Source organism: Rhinolophus sinicus, chromosome 3, assembly GCF_057876585.1.
Source record: "Rhinolophus sinicus isolate RSI-liver-muscle chromosome 3, RSI-T2T, whole genome shotgun sequence".
NCBI classification, from domain to species: domain Eukaryota; kingdom Metazoa; phylum Chordata; class Mammalia; order Chiroptera; family Rhinolophidae; genus Rhinolophus; species Rhinolophus sinicus.
This window is the reverse complement of record NC_142503.1, coordinates 6,695,065-6,711,346: the sequence shown is the minus strand read 5'-3', so window position 1 is coordinate 6,711,346 and position 16,282 is coordinate 6,695,065. Positions and strand designations below refer to the sequence as shown.

General features: G+C 48.3%; 1 protein-coding gene across 4 annotated transcripts in view; it reads right to left on the bottom strand.

Annotated features, from left to right (window-relative positions):
• The window catches only part of ANKRD33B (ankyrin repeat domain 33B), a 68,143-nt gene extending 66,328 nt beyond the window's left edge, over positions 1-1,815 (bottom strand). Inside the window, exons 1-2 of one of the 4 annotated variants that reach the window (XM_019746028.3) lie at positions 1,262-1,815; positions 84-1,166 (exon numbers count right to left, since the gene is read on the bottom strand). In XM_019746028.3, the coding sequence (XP_019601587.2) occupies positions 84-449 (366 nt within the window). In that variant the 5' untranslated portion in view covers positions 450-1,166; positions 1,262-1,815. Of the gene's footprint in view, positions 1-83 lie in introns of all 4 variants that reach the window. The other 3 variants (XM_074329074.2, XM_074329075.2, XM_088796432.1) reach the window with 3 other exon arrangements.
• Between the last annotated feature and the right edge of the window lie 14,467 nt (positions 1,816-16,282).

Below are 16,282 nucleotides of genomic sequence, written 5' to 3'. Positions count from 1 at the left end.
TCGGGATCCGCGTGGCCTGGCGTGGCGCGGGGAATGGGAGGACAGGCAGAGAGGACCCGAACCCCATCGGGTTGCAGGCTTACCCGGCCGTTGGGATCCGTCTCCCGCACCTCCTCGACGCGCGGTCCCCTCCGCACCAGCGCCTTCAGCAGGCCCACGTCGTTCGAGCAGGCGGCGCGCAGGAGGGTCGCCGCCTCGGGGACGTCCTCCGGGACTCCCTCCCGGACGCTCAAGGCGGTTACGGCGCCGTACTCCTCTTCGCTTACAGGAGGGTAGAAGGAGTCGTCCGAGGCGTAACTGCTGGTGTCGGGCAGACGCGAGAAGTCCTCGTACTCTTCGTACTCAGCGGGGTCTTCGCCGGCCTGCGCGTCCCGAGGTGAGGATGTAGGCTGCGGAGACACGCAGAGCGCCCCGCCGCTCTCCGGCCCGGGCCCCGCCAGCAGCACCATGCTGGCGGGCCGGGAGACTCGGACGTGGGGAGCGCACAAGGGTCACCGTCCCTTGTCCCCTGCGGCCCCAGAAAGGCCGTGCTCTGCGCGCTCCAGGCCCGCGGAAACGAGCGCCAGGCGGCTGAGCTAGAGAACTAAAGTCACTGGAGGATTGAGAGAGCCCCTCGTGGGTGGGAGGAGCCGCGGGGGCTTTCCGAGCGCGGCGGGCGGGAGGCGGGCGGGCGCCGGCGGGCGCGGGCGGAGACCCGGCGGAGAAGCGGGCGGGGCGGCTGCGCAGGGGGAGGTGCCAGCGCCACGTCCCCTGCCCCGCGTCCCGTTCCTGGCAAAAGTTAAAAACGTAGCCGGGGCTTCTAGGCACCGCGCGGACAATGCGCCCGGCTGCTTTGCCCGGAAGCCGAGAAGTGCTCGCGCGGGAGAGCTAGAAGCTATAAGAAGCCGAACGTCAGTGTCGCGGGCGGCAGGTGGCCCCGCCCTCCCCTCTGGCGGCCACCAAGATTAGGACGAAGGTGGAGGTCGAGGGACGCCGCAGGCTGAGCCCGCGTAGCGCGTCCGGAACATCCAAACCCTGGAGGCCCGGCGCTGGCTGCACAGGGCGTGTGGCCTGCGAGCGGGGGCGGGGGAGTTTCTCGGCGTCGGTGGCACCGAACCCATTTGTCACCTCCCCAGAAGTCTGGGCTCCAGGGCTAGCTCCACTCCAGGCTTAAGACCAGAAAATCTCTAAACCAAAAAAAGAGACAGAGAGAAAAGGGGGGGGGGGGGAGACAAAGCAAAAAAAGGAGGGGAAGCAAAATAATACATACATATATACATACATACATACTGGAGAATCCCGGGGTGCACTGGGCACGGAGGGAGGTGTGGTCCACCGTGGGGGTCCGGGACCCAGGCGGCGCTGCGGACGTTTGGTTGGGAGCTGGGAACTCCGGGATGCCAAGTTCCAACTCCGAGGGGAGAATCCGCACTCCCCAGACTAAGCAGAAGCCAGGCCACCTGTGGCTTGCATATTGCTCCTGAAAGACCGACGCGGGGAAGGCGTCCCGGAGGCTCAAGAGGGGATGTTTCGGTGGGAAAAGGCTGCTCCGGGCCAGAGCGTTGAAGGGTTTCCCCTCCCCGACCCCTAGCCAAAGTCACCGTGCGGGAAACACAGTTGAGGCAGATTAACCCGGTGAGGCTTCCACAGGGCGCTGACTCCGCGGCTGGCTGCCAAATGCAGAGAGCAAGGCCGCAGGCGACCGCCGCGGTCCACTCTCAGCGCCCTCCGGGCTGGAGCTTGGCCTCTACCCGTCTGTCCCGGTGCTGGGGATGAGGATTTGCCGCGGGGAGCACCTAACCTCCGGGAAGAAGATGAACCGTGGGCTAAATCCTCGTGGGAAGGCTGTGCATGGGGACGCAGTGGTGAGGACGCACCCCGAGCCTGGATTGGGGGTGCTGCATCTTTGACAGATAGCATCGCGGGTTCAGGGGTGATGCGGAGACTACAGGGGAAGCACCTCCCTCTCTGTCCTCTTTCCTTCTTTTCCTTCCCTTTTTTCCACCGCTCCTGACAACGTGCCCACCAGCCGCCAGCCGTCGGAGCCCAAAGGTGAACAAACCGGGGCAGACGCAGCCACGAGCTTGAGGACCCCAGGTCTGGGCAGGAGGGGAACACGGTCAAAAATACTCGAGATGGATGGGAGGTGAGGAGAGAGAGGTGTGAGCTGTGAGGCCTCTTGAGCCCCTGTGATACGAGGCGCTGGGCCAGCCCGCCCTGGTGGTCACCAGGGCCTTCAGTGTCCTTCGTGCTGGCCCAGAAACGCGTCCGCAGCACCTGGAGGACACGTCCATGCCTGAGCGCACCCAGAGCTAAACGTGAACTTGAGCGCACTGGCTTCCTTCTGCACTGGGGGCTTTCTTTCCGCAGCCAAAAATACCCCAAATCATGGGTTGCATTTGATACTTTTTTCTGTAACTGGCCACATTTACATAAATTCCCACCGGGAATTTCCCCTTTTCACGCTGACAGCTGTTTTAGCATTTCCAGAGGCTTGTTAAGTGAAGTAGGGGATTTACCAGTTGCAGCCTCCTCGCTCCTGTGGCAAGGTCGGGCTTGCTAGTGGCTCTGTGGTATTAAAGTAAGAAGCTCAGCGGGCTGTGACCGGTCCGGGTGGATGGGGCCCCGGGTCCTCCCGAAGGCTGCTGCAGCGCTAGCGTGGAGCGCGGCCCTCTCCCTCGGTCCTCGTCTGCCCGGTCACCAAGCAACGGAATTCAGGCTTTGTCTTCAGAGCACACCACTTCCTCCTTTCCTTGTTAGAAATTTGAGTCCCAATGGCACTCCAGTGCTTTTCCCTTTAAAGATAAGCTTTTGGAACATTCCACACCAAGTAAGAGGTAGTGGTGTGTGAGTGCTCAGACTCCAGACCCAAGCTGATCATTTTCCTCCTTTAGAAATGCACCTGGTGACACCACCTCGGCTGTAGAAGCCAGGCAGTTCACACCTGGATCTGGCCACCCCCTGACCCACCCTCCGTATTAACCACAAAGACAAGCAATTTTTAACATTGCTCAAATAACACACAATTAAGCATATGTATTTTTTAGTGAAGTCCACTTTTATTTATTATGTGTACAAAATCTACATAGGAAGGAGAAAGTAGCTTATCGAAATTGCCAGTGCACTCAGGATGACTTTTAAAATAAATAACATTTTGGAAAATTGTATTTTATCCAAGAATTTTTAGCTCCAGTGAACTATTTTAATTTATGACTTCTTAAAGTCTCATATACATCAATTACACAATTTGTTGATTTAGTTGAAAAAATTGTCTTTGGGCCATTAAAAAAAAATCTACTACTTCAGTTATATTTCTGAAACAGGCTGCCTAACTGTAATACCTACAATAGGAAGATCTTTCAAAATTACAGTGTTTAAAGACTGCAAAGGGAAGGTCCCTGTAGTGGCCACCATCCCCAAACTTTGTTTGGAATGCAAAGTGGGAGGGGGTTACCTAAGGGTGAGACAAACCCACCCACTGTTTACAAAATAACTGGGGTCCCACCTCCAGGCTGGATGAGCATTGAATGGGAGAGTGATTTTAAACCTTTGTTTATTGTCTGGAATTTAGCACCCAATAAGTGTTAACTTTCATTATTATTAAAAGTAAAGTATCCATTCACCTTGACGGTACTAAAAGGCCAAATGAAGAAAACACATTAGTTATGCTGCCTGTGTTGAGTGCTGCACGGCCAGAATATAGAGAGAGAGAGTGTTTGCAAATGGAGAAGAAAAAACTGAGCACTTTTATCCATTTTGTTAACCCTGTTGTCCCGTGAATAGTGGCAATAAAGTTCGTTAACAGGAGAATAAAATCTGTGTGCTTGCCTTTGGTGGCTTCGGAAGAGCACCCCAGGCAGGCTTGAATCTTGCTTTCTTCAGGTCTGGACTGAGTGACGGCCACAGATAAAAGAAAACAGGCCAGTGCCTAGGTTGGTGTCCAAAAAAAAAAAAGAAAAGAAAAAAACCTGGGGGCGGGGCCTGGACAGTGAGTGGGTCTGGGGCCCAGGAAGGAGACCCTAGGCTTGGCGTCATGAAGGCTGAGATGCTCTACTTTCTCACTTCCACTTCCTCTCAGAGAATTATTTTCTTGGATGGAGTTTGGAGAAGCTCAGTCCCCTCAGATTTGCAGCAGGCCCCTCCAGCAACTCTGATCCCTATGTGAAAAATTAGAAGTGAGTGGGGGATGGGACGTCTCTTAGTCACAGGTTTTTTAAAAACATTTTAAATAAACCGAACTTATTTGGCTTGGAGTTTCTGCAAATTTCCCTGAGTTGACTGCAAAAAGTGGAAGCATTCTAGAGTACCCTGAGATCAATCTATAGAACTGCTAGTAGTTAGGTTACCTTTCTGATCCGCTTAGAAATGCAAAGAAAAGTCTCTGTGTGTATTTTTGGATCTCCCTATTAAAGAGATTAGCTGTTGTTTGGCCCTAACTCAATTCAGTTGACAGCAGCTGGTGTAACCATTTAAGAACTTCATTTTCTTTTAGGCAGGATTTCTGCCTTTGTGGTTAAATATTTGGAAGAAGTATATGCATGTGTGCACCTAACTGCCAATTCTTCTGCCTTTGTCCAGCTCTTGACAGGAATTCGCAGTAATGGGGTCTAGAGAAGCCATGTTTATTTCAAGGACAAAACCCCTTGGGTCCTCATCTTAATAAAAGTGGTTGGGGGCCCGCCCGGTGGCTCAGGTTGTTAGAGCTCCTTGCTCCTAACTCCGAAGGCTGCAGGTTTGATTCCCACATGGGCCAGTGGGCTCTCAACCACAAGGTTGCCAGTTCAACTCCTGGACTCCCACAAGGGATGGTGGGCAGCACCCCCTGCAACTAAAAATTGAACATGGTACCTTGAGCTGAGCTGCCTCCCAGATGGCTCAGTTGGTTGGAGCGCGGGTTCTCAACCACAAGGATGCCAGTTCAATTCCTCGACTCCCGCAAGGGATGGTGGGCTGTGCCCCCTGCAACTAGCAACGGCAACTGGACCTGGAGCTGAGCTGTGCCCTCCACAACTAAGACTGAAAGAACAACAACTTGAAGCTGAGCAGCACCCTCCGCAACTGAGTTTGAAAGGACAACTTGACTTGGGAGAAAAAAAAAAGTGGTTGGAATTTTAAGGCAAATTTAGGGAATTATATGTGATGTGAAAAGCTATTAAAAGACCTACTCAAACAAAGGCTTCTACATGACCCTGGTCTCCCACCCCAGTACAAGGCACTGCTGTCCCTTCATCACTGCCCCTTTGTTCATTCCCCTTTAATAGCTTATTACCGTTTTCCAATAATTTTTTGCAAAACTATCTTCCTTCTTATAACCTGAGAGTTCACCAACTACCAGGACCATGCCTTATTAGGGTCTTTTAATCCCCAGCATCTAAGAGGGTGTGTCACCATCTTGGTTAATGCTGGACAAATCCCGACAAATCCCTGTTAAAGAAAAGAGAAGGCATGGCCTGCTGGACCAGGCCCCATCTGTCAATTTATACAAGTTCAAGCACAGAGCAGGAACCTGAACTTTCTTTAGCCACTTACACTTCCAAGTATTTAGATCTTCAGGAATTTTTTTAAAAAGACACACCACCAAAGGTAGAAAGACGCTGCTACCAAACCACAGGAATTCCTTTGCCTGTACGCATCAAAGCCAAATAAGATACAAACAGGAGTTTGCAGCAAAGAAAGGTTTATTTAGGGATTGACACCAAACCCAGACACAGGAGAGGTAGTGCTCAAAGACCTGGCTCCCCGATGGCGTGTAGGTTACAGGTTACATAGAGCAAAAATCACAGGACACCATGGTTAGGGGTTCGGGTTCGTGTCAGGAGCTGATTGGTCAGAGGTGAGGTAAGGGTAATGAATATTTTCTTCAGGTCTTGAGGACAGTTCTGAGGTCTTTTCTGGAGTCCCTCTGTCTGGTCTCATGGTAAAGTAGCCAGGTGTCGTTCCACCTTGGGACTCAGGAACTGAATCCTAACTTAGGTCAAGATGTTACCTTTAGCCGGCCAGAGGTCCTGATGCGTGACCATTAGTCAGGTCTTCTGCTGACTTGTGGGTTGCTGATTACTCAGGGAAACGGCTAGGTCTCTGAGGGGCAGAGAGAGAGAGAGATGGGAATTTAGGGAATTATATATGATGTGAAAAGCTATTAAAAGACCTACTCAACCAAAGGCTTCTACATGACCCTGGTCTCCCATCCCAGTACAAGATGTGGTGGTGTGTAACCACCATATTCAGACTGCTGGGGGCACAAACCACAGAGACTCTGGGTCTCACCCAGTCCTGGGGGTGCTGCTTCAAGAGGCATAGCTTGTGAAACAGCAAGGATAGATAGGCGTCATGCATGGACCTACATATGCTTAGTCCTTCTACCAGCCCCAGGAGCTGTGTGCCTCTAGTCTCCTCTCTGCCTCAGCCCCAGCTCCAGCAGTGTGGGCTTTGGGGTGCGACACCTGCCACCGCCTCCTTCCAGTCCCCAGAGTGCCCTTCTCAAATCTTCCCCCACTCCTCTCTAGCCCAACCCTCCAGCCTACTCAAAGGCCCTCGCCTCCTGCTCTGCAGAGAAAATGGGACCAATCTCCTCCAGAATGTGCACCCCGGATTCCACCACCTGGCCCCCACCTGAGATTCACAGCATCCTGACCATTGTTATGTCTCAATCTCCAGTGTTAGAGGCGCCCCGCCCCTACAGGCACACCCACTCAGATCTCCACCTTAAAATAGACTCTGCTTTCCTCCACACCCTCCTCTTCCTTCCCCCAGCCCACCTTGCCTTTACAGCTGAATCCTGCAAGAAAGATCTCCTTCAACAAGCTCCATTTTTCATCTTTCATTTACTCATCTAAGAAATATAGGGGCTTTTTTTTAAGTTACCAAAGTAACACATATTTCTTGGACAAACCCCCAAACACCCTGAGTCTGTAAAGTGAGAAGGCCATGTCTCCCCTCTCAGTTTTCCCTGTTACTCTTTGAATCACTGTCATCTACTTCTGCACACACCCCACTGCCGCCCCAGGGGTCTGCAGGGGCTTCTTTTCTATTACATTCGCTGGACAGCTCCAGCCCTGACTGAGCCAGCTTCTCTGCCTGAACAGTGACCATCTGCATAACACACAGACACCGTCACTAGGACTGACTCTGGACGCCCACACTGTAGTCACCCCAGCTCTCCAGTGCACAGCTGGGCGTGGGGATCCCCCCACCCCATATTCCATACCCCCAGGGCCCTGAGGCTCCAGAAAGGGGTAGATGGTGGGAGTTCTGTCCACATAGACGGCAGAGGGGCAAGGCTGAAGGCCTGTGAACTGGACTGTGGAGTTCAAGGACAGACACCATTCTGAGTTATACAATACCTACCGCAGCACATGCCCGACTATGCTCAGGAAGCATTCCAGAATGAATCAATGAAGGAGACGGCTGAGCAACACCAGCTTTCCTGTGATCCTACATCTAAAGCAACCTCCCCATCCCACCCAAACTGGAAGCGATTAGCTCATCAGTTCTGAGGACCAGAGTTTCGGGAACTATATCCACCCCTTTAGGACCTAGACTGTGGTTGAGCCAACAGCTATTACTTTTCATCGGCATGTTTTTTGTACTTGAATGTGACTGCCTCTGGTTCCATGTCTGTAAGAGTATAGATCTCTCAACGACTCACCAGAACATTTTGACATTTTATTCTTGGACCCAAAATATCCCCAGATGCACAATCAATGTCTCAATATGCACATTTCCTCACAGATTTCCTCCATGGAATCCTCCCCTCCAGTGACTCATGCCCACACTCGCTGCGATGGCAGCTGACTCCTGAGTCCCCCTCACCAGACTGCAGGCATCATCTCCCCTTTGAGACCTGCCTTCTGGTTTCTTCTTTCTTAGCACAGACCTGTTCCTCTCCAATCCCTCACAGAAAGTCTCTTCGACAGTACTTTTGAATTAAGTATTGATTTCATGGATAGAAAAGCAGTCAACACAGTCCTGCTCTGAAAAGCTTATAATTCCTCCTCCTGATGAGACGCCTGTGCCTGCCTCTGTGGCACAAGATTTGCAGTCAGTGTCCCCTGAGAGCTACCAACCACTGGGACTATGAATCACTCAAATTGGAAAGGTTGAACGATGTCACTGACCTCAAAAAAGGTCTCAAATGTAGACAGTGGAGCAGCCAGACCAGAGTCGTTATGACCCAAAATGTGAGGCAACCAAACCGGGGTCTTAATGACCTAACACGGGAGGCATCGTGAACGGACAGTGGCTGCTTTTGTGTCAGACTGAATGTGTTGGCAGTAGAACTGGAGGAACATATAAAAGTCAATACTTCAACTCATTTCAAGCCTCGTTCAAGCCTAACAGTGCATGTGCATTGGGGCGCTGGGGTACAGAAAAGGTTGCCCAGGTCACTGTTATCGTCTTGTCACTGTGGATCCCAAGAAGAAAGATTCATTTGACATGAATCCCAAAAAGGAGTTTATCTGCTGAGATGGACACCCCCTGGTCAACCGAGGGCCCACATTTTATAAATAAGAGCCTGGCAGCCATTTGCAGACAGGGGCACCTCAGGGCCTCTTTAAAGGGGAAGAACCTCAGACTGAACTCCCAGCTTCCCTCCGCCCACTTGTTTACACCGTCTGAGTCAACCATTACATGGAAACCCTAGTTTCGTGACTCCACCAATGGACTGGGACCTGCCCATCCAATCAGAACTGCATAATTTGGACACCTTGTTTACATAAACAGACCTAATTGGGAACCTGGGTAGGAACTTTTGCTATAAAAGGCAGCCTCCCCTTTGGAGGAACACAGTTTAATTTACTACTTGGATCTGTGTCTCTCAGGCTGTAGCTACTTTCACTCAAGTGAATGCTTATTAACCTTTGTTACAGTCTAAAATTAATTTTGGTTTACACACGTGTGGCTGACAGGTTCTGCTTGTCCCCGCTCTCCCAGCCTGAATCCCACCAGTACCAACCAGAAGAGCTTTAGTGCCAAACCGGCAGGAGTATGTCCCATGCTGCAGAGTTCAGAGTATCACAGTGGATTTGACTTATAATATTCTCTAGCTCTCTCTGACGTACAGTTTATCACTGCTCGTCATGTCACTCTCCACTCTGAACACCATGTTCTTGGGCCCAAATCTCCCTTCCCTAGATTGTCAGAGGAATGAAACCAAATCACTTTTCCATATGGCTCATAAAATCTACCCTTTGAAGATTTGAAAACTTTATCAGTCTGTTTTTTTAAGACATTTTCTCTAAATCCCCAAAATATCTCAAAGTGAACTTAATTTCTCTTTTCCCCAAACCAGGCCTCTTAGGGCTCTATGCTTTGGGCGTCCTCGCAGCATCCCCTTACCTACTTCCTGTCTCTATTTCTCAGGCTTCCCAGACTTCAGGGAGCCCTCAAAGGGACACTGCTGATAAGCATCCATTAAATCCCACCATATGAACCAGGATCATTCTCACCAGCAGAAAATGTGACGACATCCCTACATAAAATCACGTGTCCCCCCACTCACATCCAATATGCAAGTGCAGAGAGCTCTTTTTTTTTTTTGTATTTACTCATTTATTCGCAATTTAAAATTTATTTAATGCATAGAGCTCTTGCACGAAGCATGATTGTCTCTCTGTAAGGACTCAGCAATGTTTACTTGCCACTGGTTCACCCTTATGGTCACCTGTGAATGTGTGCCACTCCAGAGTAGCAGGCACTACAAGGTACAAAGTAAAAATGGTGGTGTAAAATGACCCTTGAAATAGAGATGGTAGAATTCTACACATCCGGCACTTTTCTGTGAATTTAGAAAAGACTGCCTTTGTTTTCGGTCTACCTGAAAACATTTCAGGCAGCTTCATGGACCACGTATTTCCCACCGAGATATGGACGCTTAGCGGATCTGTGCCTCACCTGTCCTTGCTCCTAGGCCTTGCCAAATCCCCCAACCTCCAACCCCTTCTTTTACCACCCAGCACCACACCCTCATTTCTGCGTTTTCCTTTCCCTTACGCAGGTTAATTCTACAAGCTCTCACATAAATTCCTCTCTTATCAGACTCTCTGCTTCCAGGCCTTACCCCTGACCACCCACCAGCCACAGGCAGTTAACCCCTCCCCTGGGGTCACGCCTAACACGCTGCTTCTGGCATCATCGCCCAGGCTACTCAACTGCCCTGGAAAGTTTGCCTGCTAAAAAAGAATGGCCCTAAAAATGTGGCTGTGGTCTCCACACTGGGGGTTCTTAGACCCACTCGGAAATTCTGGTATCTGTTCTTGGTGCTCACCATTCTTTTACCCGCTCCCGCCCCACTCGGTCTCAGCAGGCAGCCCGACTCCAATGTCAGCGGTCCACAGGGCTCTTGTGTGTCCTTCCTCTCCAGGCCGTCTCATTTCATCCCTGGCCTTCCCCACACCAAGGGCTCCGGAGTTCGTTGAAGCTCCACGTAAGAGCACAGCCAGTGCCCTGGAGAGCGCCACCTGGAGACCCGTTGTTCAAAAAGCTCAGCGTCTCAGCTTGGTTAAGAAATTTAACCTCTCTACGGCTCAAGATCCCCCTCCAGGGACAGCAACACCTGCCTTACAAGGTTGTAAGAGAAGATTGAGGAAAAACCATACATGGAAAAGGTTTAACAGGCAGCCTGTAATTGAACAAGCTCATGGTTGATATCAGCTATTATTACTCATTAGCACTCAGGAACGTTTGTGGAAGGAAAGACAATCGCAGAGGCCCAGCTCTCTCCCTACCCCACAAGTCCTTCTAACCCCTGTATCTGGAGGCCCCTCCTATACCAAAGGCATCCTGGGAACCCTCTGTGCTAGAGCCCAGCCCCCTCTCCATCCTCTCACTGCCAATGAATTCCTGACTCCACCCACCCAGGGGTGGGAGGAGGGAGCGGCCCCTCTGGTTCCAAATCCCTTGGTGATCTGGGATTCAGGACTGTTTCTAGTAGTGCTCATGGTTCAGGCATTTCGTGTGGGCTCGGAGCTTAACCACTACTGATATCACTGTTTATCCCAAATTCCCCTCAGCCAGGTCACCGATAGGGAATGCCCACCCTGTGTGTCCCTCAGACTTATTACTGCACATTTTAACCCAAAGAACGCTATTGATGATGAAGCGCGTGCCCAGGAGATCTCAATCGCCAGTGAGCCCTCTTTGGGCGTATTATTAACCCTCACCCCACCAACCCCCTCCACCCTGTTTCATAGGAAACACACGAGCTTCCCTTGTCAAGTAGAATAGCCTTCAGCTACTGTTTAGCCTCTTTAGGTTTCAGTTTCTCTGGAACAGAGAAAATAATAGCTCCTTCTATGGAGTTTGGTTAATGAGGATGAAATGAGCTAATTTGTGTATAACGCTTAACACAGCGGCTGGCACATAATAAGCATTACATAAGTGTTAGAACTGGCATGACTGCTGCTGCTCTTTAGAACACAGGCACATTGTTTCTCCTGCTCAACCGTCCTGAAGGATGAGCTCCCGTGCCCCTCTGCTCTGCGTAGCCTCCAGTCACGCCACATTCCATCAGGAAGTACTGGTCCCCGAGACCCAGGTGCAATTCTGGAAGTTTAAAAATTGAAGCAGAGAAAGATGGTAAAGAGATTAGGCAGCGATGTCATCATCATACTCTCCAAGCCCCCAGTGCCACCAGGGGGCCACAAAGTTGAGGCCTTGGTGGACCTACATGGGGCCACCTCCAGGATGTCCAGGGCCACTGCCCGGCTTCCCATCAGCTGTGGCGGCAACGTCACCTTCCTCTTTAACACAACCACTGTTAGCCCTGCCACACCTGGGGCCCTTCACCAGCTGGGAAATGGGACCCCTTCCATCTGCTGCCTTCTTTCCTTGTGGCCTGGCAGAGGAGCACAGGAATAACAAACGTGGAAAAGCTTCCAGAACCTTACAGACTTCTGCAACCACAGGCCTGATCTGGAGTTGCCAGCTCCCTTCCATCATGACATGTGAAAGCCCTATTGTGTTCCTACCCTTGGCAATTAGTGGGGCAAGTTGGTCCTCTAGGACCTTCCTCCAACTCCTTCCTCCAAACCCTTCCTGGGGCAGACCTAATCTTTCCTGCCAGAGGTGCTGCTTTCCAACCCCGAAGGTGGAAGAGCCACCCACAGCACAACCATGGACATTCCCTGGTCTCAGGTGAATATTTATATCTTCGAAACCTTCCAGAGCCAAAGTCCATTTACCTGACATCAAGCCCTGTTTGGGTGAATGCCATGAAATATGCAAACTCTGACTTAAAAGGCCTCCCCAATCAGAACCAGTTCTTAACAAGTACAGAGGGCCTTCTGGTCATCCTTGGAAGTTGACACATAATGCCCCACCAATCTGTGTGATTCCACCAGGATTTCTCCCATAGTTCAGTGCAGTAGTACTGTGCATACTATCTCCTTACCCGCTCTTTCTACTGAAAAATATGTTGTAGATACAATTCCATGCTGATGGGTTGAACTGTGTTCCCTTAAAATGCACGTATTGCAGTCCTAACCCTCAGGGCCTCAGAATGGGATCTTATTTAGAAACAGTGTCATTGCAGATGTAAATCGTTAAAATGGGGTCATACTGGAGTATGACCCAAATATGACTGGTGTCCTTTTAAAAAGAGAAGGGACATGTACAAGAAGGCTATGTGAGGACAGAGGCAGAGTGGCATCATGACATTGCAAGCCAAGGGACACCCGGAATCCTTGGCCATCGCCAGAAGCTGGAAGAGGCATGGAAGTCCCCTCCCCTCCAGGTTTCAAAGGAGCCTGGCCCTGCTGACACCCGATTTCAGCCTTTCAGCCTCCAGAACTGAGACAACACATTTCTGTTTGAAGCTACTTGGTTTGTGGTACTTTGTTACCACAGCCCCCGCAAACCACCATACATGCTAACAAATACAAATCTACATGCTTCTTAGTGGTTGCACCCAACTGTGTAATCACACCATCATTTATTCAAACAACCCGGTGTTGATGAGCCTGTAATTTATTTCCAGTGGTCACTACTTTAGACCACAGTGCATCCGTGTGTGTGTGTGTGAGTGTGTGTGTGTGTGTGTGTGTATCTTGACCCAACTCTCTTTTTATAGCCTTTTAATTATTACTATATGTGGAATTATTTATATACCTTCCAAGGCTCTTGAAAATTTAGACCAAATCATCTTCCAAAAATTGAAATAGAAAAATTTATAAATAAGAAAAATGTAAAACAAATAAATTGCCCATTTCCAAAAAAATAAGCAGTTTAAGAATACAAATGCATGTTTCATCTGAAAATTTTCCCAATGTATAAGAGCTGACTTTCTAACCATCTGCATGTTGCTTTGCCATAGGAAGAAATTTTTTTTTTAAAGAAGACTTAGACACTGTGAATTCAGCAATAAAAGAGGAAGAAACTGGGAAAAGTAGGAACAGAATCTCATTACATTACTTGAAATCATACTAAATAGTGGTTAAAGTGGGTTAGCAAGCATCGTCTTTCTATTTTTATCTTTATTATTTTTAAGCATTGTCTCTTTAAAAGGTGGGAGATAATGGAGACCTTTAGTAAGGAAGGGGTCAGTTACTCCCAACTAGCTCCCCCGGGAACCATGAGATGGATTCAGGAGGCAGCGTTTGAATCAGGTGCTCAGGTCCCAGGTGAGGGCCAACCGCTCAGGTTGCAGGACTGGGAACCTGAGAAGACGCCTCCTGGAAGTCTGAAGTAGGTGTTGAGGAGTGGAAGTCAGAGACTGCTCAAGACAGCTTGGACCTACTTCAGTGGTTTGCTCAGGGCTGGCCCAGGGCCCATGGAAGGGAAAGGGAATTCCCTTGTGCATTTTTTCCCCTCCTCTTTTCACTGTTAAAAGATGATATTTGTTTAAAAAGAAAAGTAAAATCATGACTCACACAGATTTAAAACTGAACTCTTATTAAAGATTTTATTCAACAAATGAAGGAACTAGGCAGATGTTCCAACTCATTTAAAAGAGAATCTTAAGAGCAGACACATTTATAAATCAAGAATATTGAAATGAATGTGCTAAATGAAGGCAACACTGGTTTTTCCAGGTGGGAGGGAGAGAAGTCAATGGAACCTCTTCGAACAGGACAGAATGTGCATGTCGACAAAAAAGAATTGGTTTGCATTGCTGTCAGTTACTACACTGGGTTGGAGAATGTCCACCAAAAATCCATGTCCGCCCAGAACCTGTGAATGGGACTTCATAGGGAAATAGGATCTTTGCAGATGTAATCAAGGTAAGATGTGCTCATCCTGGATGAGGGTGGGTCCTAAACCCAATAGGACTGCTGTCCCTATAAGAAGAGGGAAATTTGGACGCAAAGACACAGACACACAGAGACAACCCCCTGTGAAGACGGAGGCAACGATAAGGCGGATGCGTCTATCCGCCAGGAACACCAACTTTTTTGGCCACCACCAGAAGCTGGGAGAGGTGGGGAAGGATTGTCTCTTGGGGTCTTTAGAAAGGGCATGTTCCTGCTGACACCTGGATTTCAGACTTCCGGCCTCCAGAACTGGTAGCGAATGAGTGTTCTCTGCTGTTCTCAGCCTCTTAGTTTGTGGCACTTTGTTACTGCAGCCCTGGGAAAGTTACCTACAACTTACTGAGATGGAAACAGCTCAAAGACAATGAAGACTAGAATCAGACACCTGGAAGGTTGTCCTGTAGGTAAACTATGCATAGTTTTCCACTGAAGCACAAATTTTCCTATTTAGAGTTTCCTGCCCCCAGCATCCAGACTTGAGGATGGGCTGGTTTTTATCTACATGAGTCCACACGAGTTGTAAGTCACTTCTTCACTATAATTCAGTTGACATAGATATGGGGCCTTGGTGAGCCTTTATCTATTTATTTATTACATTTTGTTTAATGGAGACATGATTCTGTATTCCAAATAAATGACTAACAAATTTTAATACACATCTTCATTTATAACCTGAGGACTGCCTATTTCAATATTTTGGTTTTACATTCATTTAAGAAAATCAGCATAGTTGAGATTCAAAACTAACTCTTGCTTCCCTGAGATTCATTGCTAGGTCACTTCATGTTGAGCACTTCTTCTTATGGAAGTATTTGGTGGGGGAGGATGTCAGAATCTGGATGGCAGGTGTGTGACATTTGGTGAAACATATTAGTCATCTTGATTTAATTTTATATTTGGAAAATTAAAAACATGTATTTATTTCATAACACAAACTACAGAGGATCAATAACAAGTCTCCTGAATGGTAGGGGTAGGCAGAAAATAAAGCAAGAAAGCCTGCAGCCGAAACTCATATGTTAAGGAAACATGTTTTGTTCACCTGGAGTGTAAAACTGAATTTTGTTCTGCTGTGTCTTACTGCACAGTATATGAACTTTCTGTTTAAATATAAATATGTATACATTTTTAAAATAACATTGAATTTTACGTATACTGTAATAAAGGATAAAAATAGAAGTTGGGACCATCTTCTGTCTGTATAGGAGGTTAGCATTTGCCCTCGACCCTGGATGGATGACATTAGACTATTGTCGAGAGAGATGGATGATTTCAATCTTCCCACAGTACCACTAGATGTGATGGAATTAAGCCAAGGACACAGTCCTTAGAAATCGAAGGTGATCTCAGCCTTCCGAGTTTCAGACCTGCCTGGGTATCTACACCAGCCACCACAGCCTTCATCACTCTACAAGTGTGGGACCAGGTGTTTATGTCAAAATCTTTCATTTTTACTTATTTTTTTTCTTTTAGGGAGGGCAGTTAAAGATGACATCAAAAATTTTTGACAATGTCATATATGGATTCATGCAAAACAAATAAAAAGGAGTATTTTTACCAGTATGTTGGAGTTCCAAAAAATCTTATGTAACTAGGACAGAAATTCTTGATTTAAATGATACTTTAGTGAAAATATTTTAAGAGGACTTTTTGTATGTTTATTTGTTTTTCCTGCACAGGAGAATTTTCTGGGGCATATAGGCCCAAGACATGGCCCAAGAAAAGAAATGTGGTTTTCTCGGTCCTAGAGATCATCACAAAAGCTCATGATATTTTAGAAGCCAGGTGCAAATTCTCCAAAATAAATTAGCCAAATAGGAGAAAAGCATCAGTGGGATTGTGCCCTGGGTGGCACACCAAAAATGCTGGGCTTTGCAGATACTAAGTGGAAGAAAAATCAAAGAATATCAGGAATCTACAAAGTGCTGAAGGTTTTGTAAGATTCAGCTTTTTCTATCACCAAGAGTAAAACACCATCAACAAAAGACAACCTTTTGTGGTGGAGAAACTCATGTGAAAATTTACGTTCTGCCAGCTGCCAAAGTTTCTTTTGA